We start from the raw sequence: 21021 nt of genomic DNA, 5'->3' as shown, positions 1-21021 counted from the left end.
TAATGTAGCATATTTGTATTACATGCACAGGAAAGACTAGAATTTTCCAATTTAACAAAGTTTTACATACTTAATTTACAGTTTTTATTAAACAACTTAGGACTTTTCAAAAAACTTTGCAGCTATTGGGCTATTGGCCATAATCACTAATTGCTTACTAAACCTCAAATAACATGTCCCCCTCAGCCCCACCACCAAGTTCTGTCTGACCTCTGTTCTTTCTGCGTAGTATTTGCTTTTAGTTCTTCCCTAGTATTTATTGGGTGCTCTCCATTCCTTCTCTGTGTTGTTTGACTTACCAGGTACTCCTGAGGAAAAAATGATGATTTCATATAGGGCTATTTTTATGACCCACGTTTTATCTTGGATCATTAACTGCTAAAATACAAATGATGCTAACATGCTGACAGCCTTCTTAATAAGAATGTGGTATTAGTAATCTAACCGAAAAAAAAATTCTCCAACTGATGTACTAGTATAGAAAAACTGCTGTTTACTACTTTAAGGGGACTGTTAGCAAATAACGTATATATTGAGAACCTATGTACGTGGACAGGCATAATTATTCACAGTATCTCTCCACAGCAATAAATTCGTGTCCAGCTTGTACCCCAACAAGGAAGATGTTTGAGAGACTTTAATGAAGTCACGGACAGGACTGAACCCTAAATTTAGCAAGCAGTAAACTCTGTAAAATGAAGGGAACTTACAGGCAGATATTACATATGGAAGAAATACTTCAGGACTCCAGAATATTGTCTGTTTAAAAAGATAGTATGCAATCATTTGATACTTAATCAAAATAATTATTTAACCAAATTTTAGAGCAGTTGTTTTATGATGGTGCATAGAGTACTGATTATTAACATTTTAATGAGATTTAAGTATATGGTGTCTAACAAAAGCAAAAATCAGTTTATTCTTCAAAATGAGTATTTATAGTTTCAGTTGCTTATGGTAATTCACTTTAGAATACAGTGATCTTACTATTGTATTGTATGTTGCTACTGAACATTACAGTGAAAGGCAGCAGAATACAGCTAGTCTGCATGGTGGTAGCTAATTAGTAGACCACTTACTTGCCAAGAAACCTATGTGTGCTTTTTAAGGTTAGACTACTAGAGGTTCGGCTTCTCTTTCAAGAAAAATCTTTTACTGCCTTAAGAATGGAAGCTTCTGTGGCCTTATCTTAAAGTGGAGTGCGGAGAAGCAGATGCAAAAGTGCCTTTGAATACAAAGTTATATTTTTAGTAATGGATGCAAAAAAACAAATCTAATTTGGATGTAACGGATTTCAAAACAAAAGAGTTTGTGTAGGCAGCCTATTCCTGGCAAAACATAAATGTTAGTTCTCTCAGTAGCTTATCATCAGTGAAGTTTAGACCTAAGATTTTCAGTCAGTGTTGGTACACTAGTTTTTAACCCATACAGAAATAATGATACTTGATTATATTTGCCTCTTTTCCTCCCTGCCTCTGTGAGAGACAAGTTCGTTTCATAAAAAGGCCACTGAAATCAAAGTAGCTAAAAATTCAGTAAAAGCCTAGGCAGTTTCACTTTGACAGAACTCATGCTTCATCCTGTCCTAGGTAGGATATCCCTTGCATTCCCTGCACTTACACTACAGGTCTATTTTTGACATGGAGCCTATCTTCAAAAGAGCAAGTTAGCCCCATTTATCCCCCATCCATCAGATCAAATCTATGTAGGCCAAACCAAAGAGGGCAAGGGGAAATGGCTGCTAATTGGACTAGCCAGTTTGAACGACAAAGTCACAGTCAACTTCTGTCATAACTTTAAAAGACTTGGGAATTACTACACACAGTGGCATGTTTTTGTTTCACAGAGGCTCGTTCCATCTCCTTTCCAGCCATGAGTATTGTTTCTCACATTCTCTTCTTCACGCAGACTAATTATAACATCATTTTCATTCTAACTCTACCACTAAGATTACTGTGATGAATTTGAAACTAAATTGTCAAAACAATATTTAAAACAAATTTGACTACTTTCACTGAAAGTCAAGTTGCAATAGGTGTGATTTGAGTTGCCTGAAACGAGATTTGTGCTGTAGTGAATGGCCTTAGAGATGTCCTTCTCTGGGCCTTTACTCGAATCATTTTAGATTTGTAATATGGGTTATTCCTGTTCCCTTTGCTCCTGTTTGCCTATGAGGCCAAACAAAGACTTGACACTCAGCCTGCAGCCAGTGTAGGCCCTCTGGAGAGCCTTGAATTCCATATATATTTGTGAATTCCACAAATAGCTGTCTGTTGGTTTGTATCTCTATATATTTGTGTGAAACTTAAAATAGCTCCCAGGTTAATACGCACATAGAGACAAGACGTTACCTCTGTGTATCAGCAGATGTTCCTCCTGCTCTTCCCTAACTGCACATGCCAAAAAAGACATATATTTTCTAAGATACTTGCACAAGAGAGCTTTAAGCCTTTTTCAGATCCACAGAACTTGAGGTCCTGAGAATGACTCATCCTTCTGTTGTCCTGAGGGCCCAGGCACAATCCAACTGATGCCAACTGAGCACGGTGCTGTAAGGGGCATGACAGAGGCAAGTCTAGCAGCTTCTAGCAGTGCATGGTCCCAATATAGTAGTAAGCTGATGCTACGTCTTGCTACGCCCATCCTTAACTGCCTCTGCCTCTTCTGTCATTGTCTTTAGCACTGGGGACAAGTCATGGGGTTTGAAATATTGAACCTGGGCACTGTGCTGTTTCTTTTAAACTGAGAAAATTACTTTTTCACTCTACGCAGAAAGCAGCAAAGGCACCTTCTGTGCTGTGGCTGTTCCATGAACTCAGTTAGAGTAAATTGGTGTTCCATACCTTTCTTAAGATCAAATTCTAAGGAAAAACGAGCAAGATAAGATAAACATAATGGCAGATGCTTTGGGAACAAGGTAGTGCATCATCTTTCTCTGTCCAGGTCACTTCATCTTGAGCAGCGCCTGTGAGATTTTTATGGGATTAAAGCCACAGAGGGCATTCATTCTTCAACATCATCTCTTTCCATTCTTCCTGCTGATCCCCTCGTGCTATCTTTAAAAAACGTGTTGTGAAGAGACACAGGCACTTAAGGGAGACAAAGGACAAAGTGTAGAAGAATGTCCTTGATTCCCTATTACTTTTTTTTGCATCCAAGACCAGCCTACATGTAATTAGTGAATGTTCAGAGGAAAGTACTCCTGGGAGCATGCACTAGTACAAACAATGATATGGTTTATTTCTGGAGAGAAAGTTTTTTCTTAATGGTGAGAGCATCATTCTGACACTTGTGCTTATACTTACACCTTTTTCCACACAGTAGACCCGTTCTCAGAGGAACCCCTTGGTTGAGAGCCCCTGACGGTGGCAGACACTCCATCCCTTTATACCTCTTTGTATGGTATAAGTTTACCTATAATCGTATAGAATTTTGTTCCAAGGTTTGGTGTTTGCAGTTTAAATGCTCATCTTGAAAATAGAAGTGACAGAACTCGTGGCATTCTTTCTTCTCCTGATGGATCAAAAAAATATATACTTTGTCTTTAAGTTGTTAAGAGGTTTACAAGCAAGAAAATGTTGAATTTGAAAGATATTTTCTAGAAGTGAATTTCCAAGGCTGAAAAAAAATGTAATTTGTGAGGCTCTCCATAGCAAAGCATGCTGTGTATAAATTAGTAGTGTCTCCGGCCACTACAGAATGATGGTTACTCCTGATATATAGTAGTATTGCTCCTAGTAAAAGTAGCACCCAGGTAAGAAAACTTCATATACCGTGTCAACCAAAGAGCTAAAAAATTATGCAGTTTATGAAACAATTACAACAATAACAAATGAAAATACTGAACTTTGAATTGTGATTAAAATCTCTTGTAACTGTATTTTATTTTACAGATATGGCCTCTGAATGACTTCGGATTTCTACGTGCAAGCCCCAACGGCCACAGATTTCTTGATGATTAATAGATTTAAGTGACTATTGCCAGCTTTCATAATATTTTCTACTAAAATCAATGGAATTATTTTTGTTAAGAATAAACACAAGTATTACTTGACAAAGATGTCTCTTTCTGAGATTACATCTAACTTGAAAATAGGAACAATATACTGCTGTCATCAACAGAAATGACATGACTCTTACTCTCTTTCCTCTGGCTATTCACAGTAAGTGCTTGGATTTATTAGAAAGTTTTGGTTTTCACTACAAGCCAAGGTTAGCATTGACCATTAACAAGGGATGAAAAAAGTGCAATGAACTATTATCTTGTCACACATCCAGAGCCATGTGCAGGCTATACCTACATTAGCAAGTAGTGTGGCATGCTACGATTGGAACTGAAAACAGTAACCGCAGGCTTCTGGATCCTGCTGGTCACTTGTATGTGTTTTGTAGGGTTTTCCTTAAACTGGCTCTAGTGCCATGCCCAGTGGGGGTCAGAGCCTCACTTCCTGGTTATTTTTCATCTAAGGAAGGAAGTCCACATTTGTTCAGATGGAGTCAATTCAAAATGTGCTCCTGCTCCAAGCTGAAAAGTTACTGTAGATGTACTGTTACAGTCCAGCTACTTAGTACCAAGACAACTGGCCTGTTAGATCTGCGAGTCTCTGCCACCTCTTCCCAAGGCTCAAGTCCTTATGAGGATTTGATGAAGTTAAATGTTTAGCATAGAAATAGAAAATGTTCCTCTTTCCCATTAATGCACCTTACTCTTCATTACCTTCAAAGCATTCTCACATGTATGCCTCCTGATTAAATTTTGTCATCTGAGCTGTTAAAAGGATTTAACCTAGGAGGTAGGGCCCAAGGTATAGTTGGTACAGACTGAGACTGAAAGAAGCTACTCTGTTGTTTATTGAGGAAGAAATGTCACTTAGATCATGAGATACATTCCAGTTGTACAGAACTTGGTGTTCTGTTCTGTTCTGGAGGTTTGTAATAACTAGCTCTTTAGCTGTAGAAGGAAAATAAACAAGCCTCATGTTTGCAGAGCTATGTTAGTAAACAGGCATATTTCCTTTCTTAAGCCTAACTTGAACTTGTTCTTGTAGTGCCCTCCTTTTCTTTAAAATACATTTCTTTAGCAGATGCTCTCCCATTTGTCCAGTCTTTTTAAAGGTTTGTAATTCTTAATGTGCTTCATTGAAACAGTCATTGAAGGATCTCAATAACAAGTGAACATGTGTCACAACAAACTAAAGATACGTCTTTGGTTTCACTCTTGAAGACAGTGTAATTCCCACCACATCGACACGATAGAGTATAACATTGTTCATCTGCCAAAAAAGAAAACAAAAAAGCCTTTAGTGCTTGAGAAGAATCAAGAATTTATTTTGGATTTTCTTCACAAAGCTGCTCTTAATAACAAATGACCTGGATTCTAAGTATCAGTAACTGTGCTACCATTTGTTTCTCAAAAAAATAGCTATACTCTTAAAAATGTTTCTGTGACTGAGGCAGTCTTATGCCGAACAGCTGGGGTCAGTGTAGTCTCTTTAGAAGAGCAAATAATAAAAAAGGTGCACACCAGTGAAACAGATATTAAAAGATAAAACTAAAGGGTGTTAGTCATACACATACAGATCAAGGATGATTCCAAAATAGACTGCTAAGAGAGGAAACAAATAAAACAGGAGAAAGGAAAATAGATAGGATTTTCCCCTCATAGCTTAAAAAACCAAATAGTAAAAAATTCAGCCATTCATTCAAAAAAGGAGGAAAGTAACACTGTCAAATGAAAACACTTGCATTCTACCATCACAGAAAGAGCAAGAAGATGCACGAGACATTTGGGAAGAATCTGGAAATCTCAATACTCAGTTATACTACAAGGAGTGCACTAGGTGAAAAGTGGTACTGCAAGTAGGGGGCAGGGATGAAAAAGGAATGCAAAACAAGCTATCACAGAAAGTTAAGTTGCAATTCAGGTCATCACAGAGAACAGAATAGCTAAATCTGAGGAAAACAAAAAAAAGGTAGAGCTTACAATAAGACAACATAATGGTATAGATATAGAAAAAATAGAAAACATTTGCAGTGACAATGAAAGGCACTGAGAACAAGTAGTGAGGCACTCATACCTTCATTCCAGGACATATCCTCAAGATAAATTTGTGCATGCAGTGGCCATTCTTTTGTCAGATTATCTTCTATAAAGAAAACATGACAGATGTTCAACCTTGCTAACACACAGGTCCATATTTCTTCCTGATAAATTAATAGTTTTATATACCTAGCAGTCAATCTGGCTTCTAGTGGAGAGTTGTACCTAGGCCACATTATCAGCTAAAAATGCAGTTCTCTGAAATTTTAGTTTCCATATCTCTGCATAAGCTGGAAAACATCCTACTGCAGCCAGGAGAAGTAAACAGTGAAAATGTATTACGGAAATTAACACAGTACTGAAACCAGTCCTTTTGTGCATCCCAATTATGTGAAATTAGGGGCAAACTTTTGTTTTGATATAAATACCTTTTAAAAGCCTGGCTGTAACGACAATTCCACAAGTTGAAATTGTGCCTGCTTACCTGTACTTTTCACAAAATCACGGAGCAGTTGAGGTCAGAAAGAACCTCTCAGGATCACCTAACCCAACCCTCCTGCACAAGCAGTGTCAGCTAGAGGAGGTTTCACATATAGATAGCTATGTAAAGCAAGCTATTCACAAGGTTCCTAACTTACAACAAAGTACTGCAAATTGTTGCAAAGAAGTTTAAAGCTACTGTGAAAGTATAATCCTAGCAATAACTAAGTACAGCTTTTTCTATAGTTAATTATCTAAGTTAACTTCAGAATCTAACCCACCTGTTGTTTTGGGTTTTTTTTGTTTGTTTTCCTTTCCTTTCATGGCTCTATCAATTCTAAGAGTAGAAGTGTACTTCACTTCTACATCCCAGGTGGAAGTGTTAATGTAATGTACCAGCAGTGAAATGAACCCCTTGCATTTTAGCTAGCCTTATATATAAGGACGAGGGAAGAGTTAATACTTACATTTTGGGTTTTTGAATAGGAAATTTAAGGCTAGTTTAAAAAAAAGAAACAAAACAACACACCACCAAATATTAAGTCTCAGTATTTATTTTGCAACTAAATGACTGTTCCAATTTGAACTGAAGTGTAAATGATATATCCTTGAGAATGAGCCTCAGCTAAATTTGTTTTAATGAAGGAGATTAAAACAAATCACACACATCGGAAATAATGACAATCAGTACACCCTCTTTGACATTACCTTTGGCTGAACACCTGTTCTGTAATGAAAAGGTCAGAATTAAAAGAAAATTAACCCACTACACCTAATACTTTACTGCTGTCAAAAGAAAGGAAAAAAAAATCCATCAGGAATATAACAATGAAAGAAAACTGGAAGATATACCTATCAATCAGTCATTCTCGTTGTTGTGCATGCTCTCAATTACATAAACAAGAGCTCTGGATAATGTTTTAGTTATACAAACTAACAACATGTTTGTTAACACCTGATCAGAACATTAGTTAACCGCATGAAATGTCCAAAATAAAAGAAAAAGTCAGATGGTCTTAACTCATGCCAAATAACTAATGTTACTTGGAGTTAGTCTGGTACAGCCTTCTAGCTACAAAGCATGAGAACAGGAATGGTGAACGTCCGGAAAACACCCTCAAAACTAGAGGCGTTTCCTCCAGCAAGCCTTGTGTGAAGTAAAGATTCCTCCTCCTCTTTTTTTGAGGAGGAAAAAAAAGCCGAGATCAAAATGAAGTCTGTCTACCTCCCTACTTTCAGGTTCTTCTCTCCACTGCAGTAGAAGACAACAATACTGTAACTGTGAGAACAATACAAAAAAGGCAAGTGCTTCCCATTTCACCTGGGGTTTTTTTGTTTGTTTTGGTTTTTTAATACTAAGAAGAAAAATTCACAAAGGAAAATGGTCTCTTAGGTTGTAGGAAGAGCAGGTTTTTCCTAAGCTTCATTTATAGGAAGTAAAAAAATAAGTTAAAGAGAAACCAGGCCCTCCTATTTGGAATTCATGAAGCAGGATTTCACTCAGAACAAGTTTTATAGGATTGGAAGTGGAGGTCTGGGTCATGTCTTGCTGGCAGAAAAATACAAAAAGGGCAGATGTTCCATATACCACCATGAAGAGAACTGGCAAGATGCAGATTCATGAGATTACTATACTTCCTGAAGTAAAGTTACTCATGAAGTAACGGAGAAGGCAGCTGAGGAAAAGCCTACCCTCTCTTCTATTCCAAACATAGTACAATATGAAGCCCAGGAAACATAATTTCAACCAAGTTCTTCTAATTCATTACTGCAATTGTAATTTCAAAAAGAAAAAAATTGAGAAAAACCCCAACCAAACAACAGGTAAATTAATCCTTCATACAATTCCCAGCCTGAACTGGGATCGTTACTCCTAGTCTGATGCTCAAGTCTGAAAGAGTCTTACTGGTTATCTTAAAAGATGTAAAGTTTCAATTAGTACTCTTGAGTAAGTCTCCAAACTTGGCACATAATCTAGTGACCGCTCTTGTCAGTCGGTTTTGTATGCTGCGTTTATTTGCTTATCTGGCTCAAGCACGAGAAACATTTTCCAGAGTTGAACAAAGCTTTTTGATTTTCTAATTCTCCTATTAAATACACTACCCAATCCAGTATATTTTAAGACAGTATACTTAAAACCAGACACAGCCTAGTACGAGCATGGGGAGCTTACAAGCAGAACTACAAACCCAATGGTTTTCAGAGTGTGTTAGTGACTAATATTTCTTGTGCTCTTCTTATTTCATCTACATGATCATTATTACAGCCATGACTCCCTCATTAGTGGTTCTCTGACGAGAACCGGTGTCTGATTTTCACTCCCTTGCCAGAGAAGGTTATTTAAGACTGGTGGTGTTACCAGTACCGAGTTCTGTGGTAGGCTTACTCATATGTGACGTCGGCTCACGCCGCAGAGCTCTGTGCATCGAGCTGTACTTTCTCAAACGCCTTCCTAAGCACCTAGGGAAGATTGTCCGTAACTTGAAAAACAAATTTTAATTCACAAGAAGTACAGCCTGCCTGGCTTTGCCATCTATTGGATTTGTCTGACAACAAGAGGTGAAAGGATTCTGCAGCTCCATTGTCTCAACTGCAGGATCTAAGAAAACACTGGCAGGCTCATCAGAGAGGTTTATGAGCCTGCAGTTCAAAGAGATTAAAAGGAAAAATCTACTGAGATTCTTTCAGGCTACAGAACAACATTAAATAACTATTAGCAGCTTGGTTCAGTAAAGCTTTACTAGAGCCCTTGCTGGGTCATTCAGAAATTGTAAAAGAGGAAAGGTATTTAAGTTTCACTTGAGGATACAATAAATATTTCTTGGGCTATTTAAGGCTGAGATTTAGGGAAAGGGTTGCAAGCAGTAAATGGAAATTTAACCCTTTTAGCAGTTTATGGTAATAGTAAAACCAGCCATAATACTGAAAAGATTTTTCTAGCTCTTTATCAGTCATATTATTAGGATTTTTTTTTAAACAAAACATAATTTAAAGAGTTCAAGACACGTATTGTCAATCAAATACTGTTCATAGAATCTACTCAGTATCAAAATCATCACAGTACTGAAAACCTGGATGTTTTCACAAGTTATTTTTTTTCTAATGGGCTATTTAGTTTTTAAACAATTACTTAAGTTTGGGTCTTTTGCATTAATTTAAAATAACCATGCTTACTTTTATTTGAAATTATGAGAGACACGTGTTAAGAATTTTCCTAACAAAAAGCTATGTTTGTTAAAAAAATAAAAAAAAAATACCGCTTTGCTTGTAGCCAGTGTAAATTAGAATGAACTCCAGAGCGTGACGGTAAAAGGCTTGTGTTCCAGCACTAGCTGAGGGTCTACAGCTGTAAAATCCATGGCTAGGGAAGGAATATACGCTTCTGTCACTTAAAGACTATAACCTGGCACACTGAAAAGCCTAAACTAGCAGCCATGTTAAAGCTTTATTTTGGTTTAAAATTCTTTAAGAAGGAATTTTCATACCAAGAAACAACTAAAATATGCTGCATTAATTATTTTCCTTTTTTATAATAAGGAAGTCAAGGTGTTCAGTGGCCATTTCTGCTAGCTATTAAAAGCATTTTTGTAGGCTTTTGTCTTGCTTCCACTTAGTCTCATAGCGGTTTTGTAAGGTTATTCTTCTGGCATCCTATTTACTAAATTATGTAGGATATCTTGATGTCTAATACAGAATCATCGCTTTATTGCTGGACCAGGAAGGAATACTGGAATAATGGGAAAGTGAGCATCTCCAAAATAGTCTTTTCAGGTTACTGTACTAGGAGTGGAATGGGAAAGGAGCAGGGGGAGAAGGAACTACCTTCTATTTAGCTTGTTTTTTCATTTTCCTAATTTATGTCCACACCTGTATAGGCCTCCCTTTACTAAACCTGCAGTACAAAAACTGAGAGTGAAGACACATCCTCAAAGATTTTTTTTCAGGTTTTAAAGATACTGGTATTGTCAGTGAAAGCTGAATTAGCAAACAGACATTTTAAAATGAACTATTTTAGGCTAAGGAAAGATTTTTGTTGTGCCTCACTGCCTAAAGGGGGAGGGTACAGAAAGGATGGAACCAGACTTATTCTCAGAGACAAATGGCACAAGCTGGAACACCGACACTTCCAGTTAGGACCTGTAATTCCTTATGTCTAAGAAATGAAGCGAGGACTAAAGGAAAATGACACTGAAATACATATTCATGTATGAAAATGGCATCTGTAATATTTTTCTAAAAATGTAACTTAAAAATTGAAAACCAAAAGGAGATATGTGCTGAGATGTGAAAACTCCTACTTGTGATTACATCTCCCACCCTGTAAACACTGGGGAATATGGACACCCGTGTCAATCACCACGTAAAAACATATTATCCTGGATAGAACCTCACTGGAGCCATACACGGAAAAACCCCTAGATTCTTAAATTTCTCCACCTTCTGCCCTAAAAATATATACATACAACTGGTTTTAGTGTCAATCCCATTACTGGTTTTGAATTATTTGCTACATTTAGTGTTGGAAATTAATCAAAGTCACCAGTTTATTGATTTAAATTTAATTATGACCTTTCTGTTAATCATTCAATCACTGATAATTAAAATGTAAAATGAGTTAGCAAATTAATTATCTTAATTATGTGATTGTTTAGATACACAGCTGCTTTGTATTTAAAGCAACAAAAATGCACAAAAGTTGCAGGGCTGCTATTCAGAGGGACCTCAACAGGATATAGAAATGGGCTGACAGGGACACCAAGAGTTCCACAAAGATTAAGTCCTGCTTTTTGGACAAAACAACCTAATGCATCAGTACAGGCTGGGAGACAACTGGCTGGAAAGCAGTCTTCCAGAAAAGGACCCAAGAGTCGTGGTGGACAACAGGTTCAACACGAGTCAGCAGGGCACTCTTGCAAAAAAGGCCAACCCCATACCAGGCTGTATTAGCAAGCGTGTACCTAGCAGGTCAAGATAGTGATTTCTTTCCTCTCTACTCAGCACTTCAAGAGATGGCACGTGAAGTCTCCTACGTCAAGTTTTGGTCTCCTCAGTACAAAGCACTGACATAGAGGAACAAGTCCAGTGGACTGCTAAGCATGGTCAGGGGTTGGGACACACGTCATACATGGAGAGGCCAAAAGAACGCAGGCATCTCATCGTCTACAACTACCTAATAGCAGGGTGTAGAAAAGACTTCTCAGAGGTGCACAGAGGAAGGATGAGAAGTGAAAGGCACAAGTTGAAAAAGGAGTCCTTATATCTGACTTGACAGAAGGAAAACATGTTTTGGTGGGTTTTGGGTTTGGTTTGTTTGGGTTGGTGGTGTTCAAACACTGGAACAGGCTGCCCAGAGCAGTTCTGGAATCTCCATCCTTGGAAATATTAAAAACTAGGTTTGAAGGAGTTCTGAGCAACTGACCTATGTGGACTTGCTTAGAGTAGGAGATTGATCTAGATGACCTGTGAAGGTTCTTTCCAACCTACATGATTCTGATTCTGTGAAGAAATTTTTATTCTTTCAAACTATGACCCAAAAGCATGAGCTTTCAGGGTTCAGATGACTTCTAATATGAAAACCATAAACCATTTTTTTTTTCCAAGCTAAACTTACTGAAAAACTTTTGGTAATTATTACTGTCAAACTTAAACTGCATATTAGTCTTTTCTAAATGGGATACCGAACAAAGAATGGAAAAATCTTTAAGAAGAAAATCTGCCGAGGAAAAAAAGTACATTCTTAATAGGTAAATTGTTATGCACCTTTTTTTTTCATCCCCCAAATTATTCACAGGGAATGGAAGCAAAAGATTCACCTTTATAAAAGGGTATTCTTATATGTCATTAGAGATTTAACAAAACAAAGAATTGGAAAAATTTTCACAAAACATACAAAAAAAGCAGTTCTTGTAAGATTTCCACACCACAGAGGCTCTGATAAGTATTTGAGACAAACTTCTATGTGGTTTCAGGTTTGCCTTTTCCTCTTTAATACTGTGTCCTGAAGGCACAAAAAATTAGTAGGAGATCATTGTGATACCTTCAGAGAAAAGCAGTATTAAGATATGAAAGCACATTCACTTGCTATTCTCAATGATTCAATCAAAAAAACCCCCCACAATTAAAACCAGAGAGCAGCACAGAATTTCAGCTTCTTAGAACTTCTCCAGCCACTGAATTTCTGAGCCAATAATAAAAATTTAGTTAGTATAAAGCAAGAAGGTGCATACAAATAAACAATCTGTGAAATGGGAAAAAGAGTAGAGTGCAAAAGACTCCTGATGACCGGCAGCCACACGCACATGCACACTGGCATCCTTCAGACTTTGCTTCCTGGGCTTTGCAGTCTTACTCACTTGCTGTATTATCTCTCTCATCTCTATTCTCCTTAGCTGCTGTCTCAATTCCTTTGTTTCTGTGAGCTTTTACACCAGCGTCTACGAATTTGTCTAGAATCATGACTTCAGAAGCAACTTGACAGGCATTCAAAGAACTAGAATTTATTTCACCATCATTTTGCTGCCAGGGAACATGCTGCAAAGAATGCAGCAACACTGCACATGTATGTTACGTGTGGCTTAGTTTGAAACACTGGGTCCTCTGTGAATGGCACACTCTATATTAAAATAGATCTACCCCATTGGCATACCATTACCAAATACTGGTGTAAATAAATGTACAATTTGTTTTCTTTATTTACCAAGACTTTTTTACTGAATCTTGAGATGGCTTTTAGAAGAACTCATCTGGATGCAAAAAAAAAAAAATTCTCAGGAAATACAGATAACCTTTAAAATACCATATAATAAATTTTATCAAAACTAATTTATAGCAATGTCCTTAAATTCCATGGGAAAACAAAGTAGCTTATTAAATCTTGATGTAGCTCTTGACTTCAGTGGATTAACCTGACCCAAGCAAAATGGAACTTTATGGCCTGTATTTAAGCTTTAGGTAAAACTCACTATCTACACAAAAGACTTCTAAGAAACGGTCTCTAATATTTCTTTTTTCCTGTGCATGTACAATTTGTGAAAATGGAAGACATAGCCAATACTAAAGTGCTAAGAGTACAACAGGATTAGAGCACTGGGTGGCAGAAATTCCTGTTGTGGCATCACATTCAGGCATTTAAAAAAAATAAGTTTGAGATGAAAATCTATTTAAGTTTGATCTTAATACTGTTTACATAACAAATTAGCACAAGATAATTTTTTTTCCATTCTTTTAAAATATCTATTCAACAATTCTGTTTTACCCCTCCACCCTCTTTTCCAAAACGCCCACAAAAGTCTGAAATACAAGATTATTTAACTAGAGAATTCATACTGGGTATATACAATTAGATATCACTCTCTTTATCCTGCAGTGATGCATATCTGCCAGAATGACTAAGCCTTTGTCTCTCAAAGTTCTGGTATCCGCAGCGGCAGGGGAGTTAAAAATCAGCACAAGAGAGAAAGGTCTGATGGTGTGCCAATGTACAATGGAAGAGAATTCAATAACAAGCTGCAGAGACAGTGGGCTTTTATCAGACACATTCAAAAGTGGTGGTGGCTACACGTCAATGCTGGACCAGAGTGTGTTACTGCGGAGTGCGACTGAGTGTTTTCCCCACAGGCAACACACTATTATTGACTCCCCCCATTAACATGTAGGGTGGATATACATTTATTGAAGGTTCTAATGGAAGGCTGAGGGACTCCTATCCTGAGGCCAGAGCAGAAAGACAGCCTATCACTTCATGTAATGGTAGCCCATGTGTGACAGACCTGACCTACATTTCCCCCCTTTCTTTCTCACAACAGCCTGTCACTGTTTTAAGAAGCTATTTTCTGAGAGGTATAAAAAGAAATGCAGGCTAGAGCTGCCTAGTTAATGTGTTATATTGGAATATTATTTATAAACCTGCTTCAAAAAGACTATATTTTAGACTAGAGATGAATAATGAAAGCTACCATAACACACACACGCACAACTGGAAAGAATGTATCTTAATTCTGAAGTGCTTATAAACCCCCACACTTTGAACACTAGGTATAAATGGATTAATACCTATACCTGAGATACTGCAACAACATGTAGCATAAGACTTAAAACTAAGAACGCTTGATGAAGCTGCCTTAATAAAATAAAAAGAGCTAAGGTTTGTAATTAGTATAAATTTCATATTCATTCAAATTATTAGGAATAACGCCACCTAATGTTTTGTTAGAAGCAATTCAATGTTTTCACTAGCTAATGTATGTGTAGCAAGAGCTATAAATAATGGATCCACATTTGAAAGTAGGACAAGAGCGAAAGAAACATTTGGTTCAGCAATAAACAGCATTTTAAAATACCATCTAACTACCACTCCCAGACCCTGCTTATTTAAAGAGCTGCTGCCACTACAGCACTCCTTGGCAGGAACCTACCACGCTGCTGCAGGTCATACTCTTTTTTTGTCTCTTCGTTCCCTAGAATTTTCCACGCTTGATCAATTTCGATGAACCTCTGCACGCGCTCCTCCACTTCTCCTGCTGGCACATCTGCCTTCTGTTTGTCTGGATGATACTGCCAATCAAAAAAAAAAAAGAAAAAAGATATAAAAAAAGTTGAAGTGAGTAGAAGTGAGGAGGGTGGAAGAGGAGCAATCAATAATGCATTTGATATTCAGTTAAAAGGACAGAGAAAAGGAGAAGGTCTGAGCTAAGGTGCCAAAGGAAGGGAGAAAACGATGCTGGGCACGAAAGAAAACTGCCAATTTAATTAGACCACTGAAATGGCAACAAAACCACCAGTGGCACAAATGTCACCATGCGCACTGACGGCATTTTCTGGATAATTTGCTGATGGAACCATTGGTCTCATGGACAATTTACCTAGAGAGAATGACTACTGCAAACAGAAATAGGTACATGCAGAGGACCATGACACAGGAACAAGAGGAGGTGCTGTAGGTCCCAGCAGCTCTTGTAATACTACACACGGCCGATTTAAACACCACCACCACCAATGTTCAGTTAAGGCTACTGCAGATAAATTGAATGCTGTATTACACGTACCTAGGGGTTTTTAATTATTTAAATGGTAAATAGAATATACGTTCTATTCTACATCATAACAGCACAGGGGAAAGGGACCTGGGGGTCCTGGTGGACAGCAGCATGACCATGAGCCAGCAAAGTGCCCTTGTGGCCAAGAAGGCCAATGGCATCCTGGGGTGTATTAGAAGGGGTGTGGCCAGTAGGTCGAGAGAGGTTCTCCTCCCCCTCTACTCTGCCCTGGTGAGGCTGCATCTGGAATATTGTGTCCAGTTCTGGGCCCCTCAGTTGAAGAAGGACAAGGAACTGCTTGAGAGAGTCCAGCATAGGGCCACAAAGATGATTAAGGGTGTGGAGCATCTCCCTTATGAGGAAAGGCTGAGGGAGCTGGGTCTCTCTAGCTTGGAGGAGACTGAGGGGGGACCTCATTAATGTTTATAAATATGGAAAGGGTGACTGTCATAAGGATGGAGCCAGGCTCTTCTCAGTGGCGTCCAATGATAGGACAAGGGGAAATGGATATAAGCTGGAACGTAGGAGGAACTTCTTCCCAGTAAGGGTAACAGAACACTGGAAACAGGCTGCCCAGAGAGGTTGTGGAGTCTCCTTCTCTGGAGATGTTCAAAACCCACCTGGACGTGTTCTTGTGTGATCTGATCTGGGTGGTCCTGCTCTGGCAGGGGGATTGGACTAGATGATCCTTTGAGGTCCCTTCCAATCCCTAACATTCTGTGATTCTATAATATACATGATCAAATATAATACATGTAATCCTACTTTGGAAAATATGCCTCAACATCTCTAATTTCTTCCAGTTCAGTGAATCAACAGCCCTTCCAAATATTTGAAGTCATGGATCACTGGCTACAAAATTGTGTCATTTTTGTTAAGAAATGGTTATTCAAGGACATGGCCGCAAGAAATTCCACATTAAACAGGCAACAATAATTAAAACGGTACCACGTTTTCCTTACCATTTGTACTACGGGTTCTGAACAGAGCATTCTGACTTTTTTGGTTCAAATATCTACTGAAGAGGAACTCTCAAAGCTCCATCTTCCTGTGGCTTTAATTCACCTCCGATAATATTTTTTTTTATATTTTAAATTGCTCTGTATAAGTGATGGACCAACAGGAAACAACATTGAAGACGAGAAAGTTGCAATATAGTCAGACCTATCAGCTGTTAACTGTGTTATAAATCAAGATATCCCTTATTCTGGAGCTTTAGCTTTATACTAACTGTATTTGCCCTTTATACTAACATCCGTTGGGGCACTGAAATGTACAGCAGATTTTAAGACTTAGAATACCTGTTCTACAAGTGTTTGAGCAGATTTCTGATTAACTGAATCCCTTTGGTTTAGTTTATAATTAATTTTGGAAAGAAAAGAATATGAATATTATGTGTGCTTTATAAAATTCAAAATTTAAAAGGACCACTTCTACTGGAGTCTATTTTCTCACTGATTTATGTATCTGTCATTTGCACTGATGGGTATTACCCAGATAAACCCCTTGTATGACAACACGAGAATGTACACAAGAGCAAAATGTTCATCTTTGACCTCAAGGTTTTTCACATGTATTTTTCCATACAGAAGCGAATGTACCTGCAGGTTCAAGTATGAATTCTGTACATAAATGTGTATTTTTTTGTCCACCATATGAGTAAGCATACTTTAAGTCATCTCTGCATTCAAGACTGAGGACAAGCTTGCAACTTGGTGAAAATATGGATGAAGCACAGTTGCAATCTGTAAAAGTTTATCTCTCAGAGATCCCTTTTTTATCTCCCCAACTAAAGAGGACAAAATTCCAAGGTGCAAACAAATAAAAAAATTTTGGTCATTGCATTTAGTCATCTAAATAATTAGATGAGTAATTATATTTTTATTTGGTAGGCACTAAATTCAATGTTCTGACAACATGCATCATGTTGTACTGTAAAAGCTATTTAACTGTATTATTTGTTTTCAAATAAATTTTTCTGAAACCTTAGCTCTTCCAGTTGTATTTCAGTTTTAATAGCATTTTTAACATGGGTGGTTGATTGTGTACCACGTTTATGAAAACTCATTAAAAAAATCAAAATCAATGCTTAATAAGAATACAAGGTAAAATAGTCAGATCACATTAAAGACTTATACAGTTTCCTTTTAGCAGTCTTACTTATTTTAACAATTATGTATGAGGTATACATCCAGCAGTCACTACTCAAAGCAATAGTTTATCTAAAAATGATATTTCTTTATTTTAAAATATTTCGGATGCTATATTTAAAATCTGGATCCACTCCACATATTGTAAGGTTAATTATAATACATAAAAAGAGAGTTATATGACTGCTGTATATTTCACTCCATTTGGAGGAGACTGTAAGCATTCTCCTACAAGCTTACACCTGAAAGGATGTAAAGACCTATCCAAGTAATATTATACCAGACTTAATACACTGAAACTTCACTAGATTTGAACAGCATTGCCCAAAACAGCACTAAGAATGCTGGCTTCTCTCCTGCCAAGGATGTTGAGAAAACACTCCCACAAAATCAATCACACTTTTCCTTTCCTACGCTAAAATTTTGCCTGACTGAAAAATAATTTAGGACTACACTGAAGTAGTGAGTTAAGACCAGTAAACCACCAATGTCAGAAGTACCTGGGAAAAATAATAATGCAGAAAAGGCTATTCTGTTAATTTCTTGAATAATGCAGAATATTCATTATTCTTCAGATTTATCACTTTGCTTTTAACTTCTTTCCTACAGATTTGGAAAATTTATTATTTGTAGCATATGCAATTTTTATATTTGAAAGACTACAATTTCATGTAACTAATAACTACATTGTAGGGGATCTACTAATTAAAAAAATGTATCCATATATCCATTTTGGTCTCCATGCTTTCTGAAAGTATTTGCTCCTTGCTCTGTTGGGCTTGTTCCTGTTACCTCTGTTAGTAGTCTACATCTACACGAAGAAAAATCCTCAAACCTCTGCTCTTCAATCATTTTTTTTTTTTCCCCTCAGTGACCCCACTTCATTCGTGTACCTGCTCTCATTGACTCCCTTTGCCTACTCTCCAGCTTGCTGATCAAAATCCTAGAATGCTTGTCTCTGGCAAAAATCCACTCTTGATTCAACTCCCCATACCTTTCTCCTTCACCTCTGAGACAAGAAACACAGTGTCCTCTCTCCAGCTGTTTTAGATCCTGTTCAGCCAGCTCAGACACCAACCACAAAGGACACCTCGCCAACCTTTACACCAACCTACTAATAGCTGAAGCTTAGAGAGAGTACTCCAATGTCCTCCATCAATACTTTGGATATTAATCAACCATACTCTTTTTTGGTTATCTTCCCTCATTCTTGGTTAACCATATTCTTGCTTCTGATTTTCCTCCCTCTCCAGCATACCCTTCAGAGGAGCTGCTTCAACAGAGCCAGGGGTTTGGTTTGAGAGAGGTGAAATATGATGTACTTTCTGATCTCCTCCTTTTTCCCCATTCAGCCTTATTTCTGGGTTAATCTCAGCTGCAACCGTGTACAAGCTCCATCATGAAAATAGACAAGTCTGTTTTCTACTCGACCTGTCTCCTCCTGAAACTGAACTACAGTTCATCTCTCCCTCTATACATCCAGTTACAAGTTCTTACTCCAAATGTTAGAGTCCCCCAATGTCTCTTGCAATATCACTTCTCAAAATCTGTGTAAATTATCTTCCTGTCATTCATACCTGCCACCTGAGCACTATTTTCAGCGGTATTACTGCGCTTAGGATATATTTAAATCTTTCTGGTTGCATATGCAAAACATTTTTAAGAAGCAGTATTTCCATAAAAATAGCTTTTTGCTGAGCACTCATTTTGATTTTTGAACACAGTAATAATTATTACTGACATGTTACTACTTAATAGGACCTCATAAAAATAAGAAAGGATATTTTCCTGAATCTGACAGAGGGAGGGGAAAAAGGAAGGTTAGATACATATGCCCAATCTAGTTTTCCTTTTTTTATATCTCTATTACAAGTAATTTGCTAATTTCTTACCATTACTAAAGATTGTCTAGAATTTTTATCATTTTACAGCATATGATGCTTTGAAGTTATTGTGAATGTTAAAAAATAAACTGATTGATAATGGAAATACATTAGTTCATCTGTTAACTATAAAAAATACCTTACCCATAAATGCAATACTGCTCGCTCCCTTGATGTTTATCTTAAATGTCACACTCTTGAGGACTCTGGCTCTTAGTGTAAGGGTTATTTTTTAATTATTTTTTTTCCAGAGTTTTTGTTTGTTTTAGTTTCTGCAATCACTAAGAAAAATTTGAAAAAGCATGAACCTTGAAGTCCAAAGCTCAAATGAAAAACACACTTTAAACATTTTCTGTTGGAGACTTGGTGAAATTTTTAGTGCTGCAGGGAAAGAGGAAAGCAGGCTAATACCAACTTAACTTTATGCCCATTTCAATTACAGTATCATAATTACACTTTTCTCAAACATCTGTATTGAACTGTCTTATTTTTTATAAACATCAGCCTGTGCTTTTCAGCAGTTTGAGTAGAGTGGGGAACATCATGTCACCTGGCAAACGTACTCTGAAACACAAATACAGTTTCAGTTCATAGTTACACAAGTATCCAAACATTTAAGAGATTTTTCATGGAACATCTTAGTTTAGGTAAATTAATTGTAATTCATTATGCTAATCTATTGCCTTTGATACCTGCTACAGAATAAAGAACAAGCCAGTGAGCAAACTTTTTCTGTCTCAGAAAAAAGGTGAAAAGGTGTTAATGTTGTTGTGTTCACCAAATAATTAAAAGTGCAGACTCCCCAAAAATTGAGTTCCATCATATATTTTATTTATACAGTGTTATTTTTATTTATACAGTGTACCACACACATAGTTTTCACCCATAGGGTTTGTATACAAATTTGGAACACACTACAGCACATTCAACTGCTACAGTCTTTATTTCTGCCTAGTTTATACTCCATGAAGTTTGGTCCCTTCTGCACTTTAAGAATTGGAAAATTAATCCCTGAACTTTAATCCCTGGAAGTTAATAAAGAGCATTTAGTCAATAACTGTAATGGCATTACATCTCAGTAACCATACCCAGACCTTAAGAACTCTCATACCACAAGACGAGAAAGTACGATAGCTTAGTTGAGCAAATCAAGCAACACAGAGATGACACACTAAGGTCCCTGTCCTCCTAACACTTGCACAAGTTACTTAACTGTATGCAATAAATGTAATAGGGTTGATTGATTTTAACCAAATTCAAAGCAGCAAGCAGAAAACCTCTAGTTAAATCAATTTAATGTACGTTTCTTATTGGTGCTCATGAATCTATTTTGAAAAAGAAATTTACAGCACCCAGTGAGAATCAACTTAATACGACTTCTTGGAGGGGAGGGGTGAAGCACACAGGAACAGGTTTTACACTGAAGTTGGAAT

General features: G+C 37.2%; 2 protein-coding genes across 4 annotated transcripts in view; one reads left to right on the top strand and one right to left on the bottom strand.

The window, feature by feature from the left end:
* The window catches only part of IMMP1L (inner mitochondrial membrane peptidase subunit 1), a 36545-nt gene extending 32512 nt beyond the window's left edge, over window positions 1-4033 (top strand). For both annotated transcript variants that reach the window (XM_086613230.1, XM_086613231.1), the window contains exon 6: window positions 3894-4033. In XM_086613230.1, coding sequence (XP_086469356.1) covers window positions 3894-3962 — 69 coding nt within the window. In that variant the 3' untranslated portion in view covers window positions 3963-4033. The remainder of the gene's footprint in view (window positions 1-3893) is intronic.
* A 907-nt stretch (window positions 4034-4940) lies between these two features.
* DNAJC24 (DnaJ heat shock protein family (Hsp40) member C24) overlaps window positions 4941-21021 on the bottom strand; it is a 35068-nt gene continuing 18987 nt past the window's right edge. Inside the window, exons 2-4 of one of the 2 annotated variants that reach the window (XM_009978189.2) lie at window positions 14935-15073; window positions 6078-6146; window positions 4941-5273 (exon numbers count right to left, since the gene is read on the bottom strand). In XM_009978189.2, the coding sequence (XP_009976491.1) occupies window positions 5149-5273; window positions 6078-6146; window positions 14935-15073 (333 nt within the window). In that variant the 3' untranslated portion in view covers window positions 4941-5148. Of the gene's footprint in view, window positions 5274-6077; window positions 6180-14934; window positions 15074-21021 lie in introns of both variants that reach the window. The other variant, XM_086613844.1, reaches the window with a different exon arrangement.

This window comes from Tauraco erythrolophus, chromosome 6, assembly GCF_009769465.1.
Source record: "Tauraco erythrolophus isolate bTauEry1 chromosome 6, bTauEry1.pri, whole genome shotgun sequence".
Taxonomy (NCBI): Eukaryota; Metazoa; Chordata; class Aves; order Musophagiformes; family Musophagidae; genus Tauraco; species Tauraco erythrolophus.
This window is presented reverse-complemented; position numbering and strand designations above follow the sequence as displayed.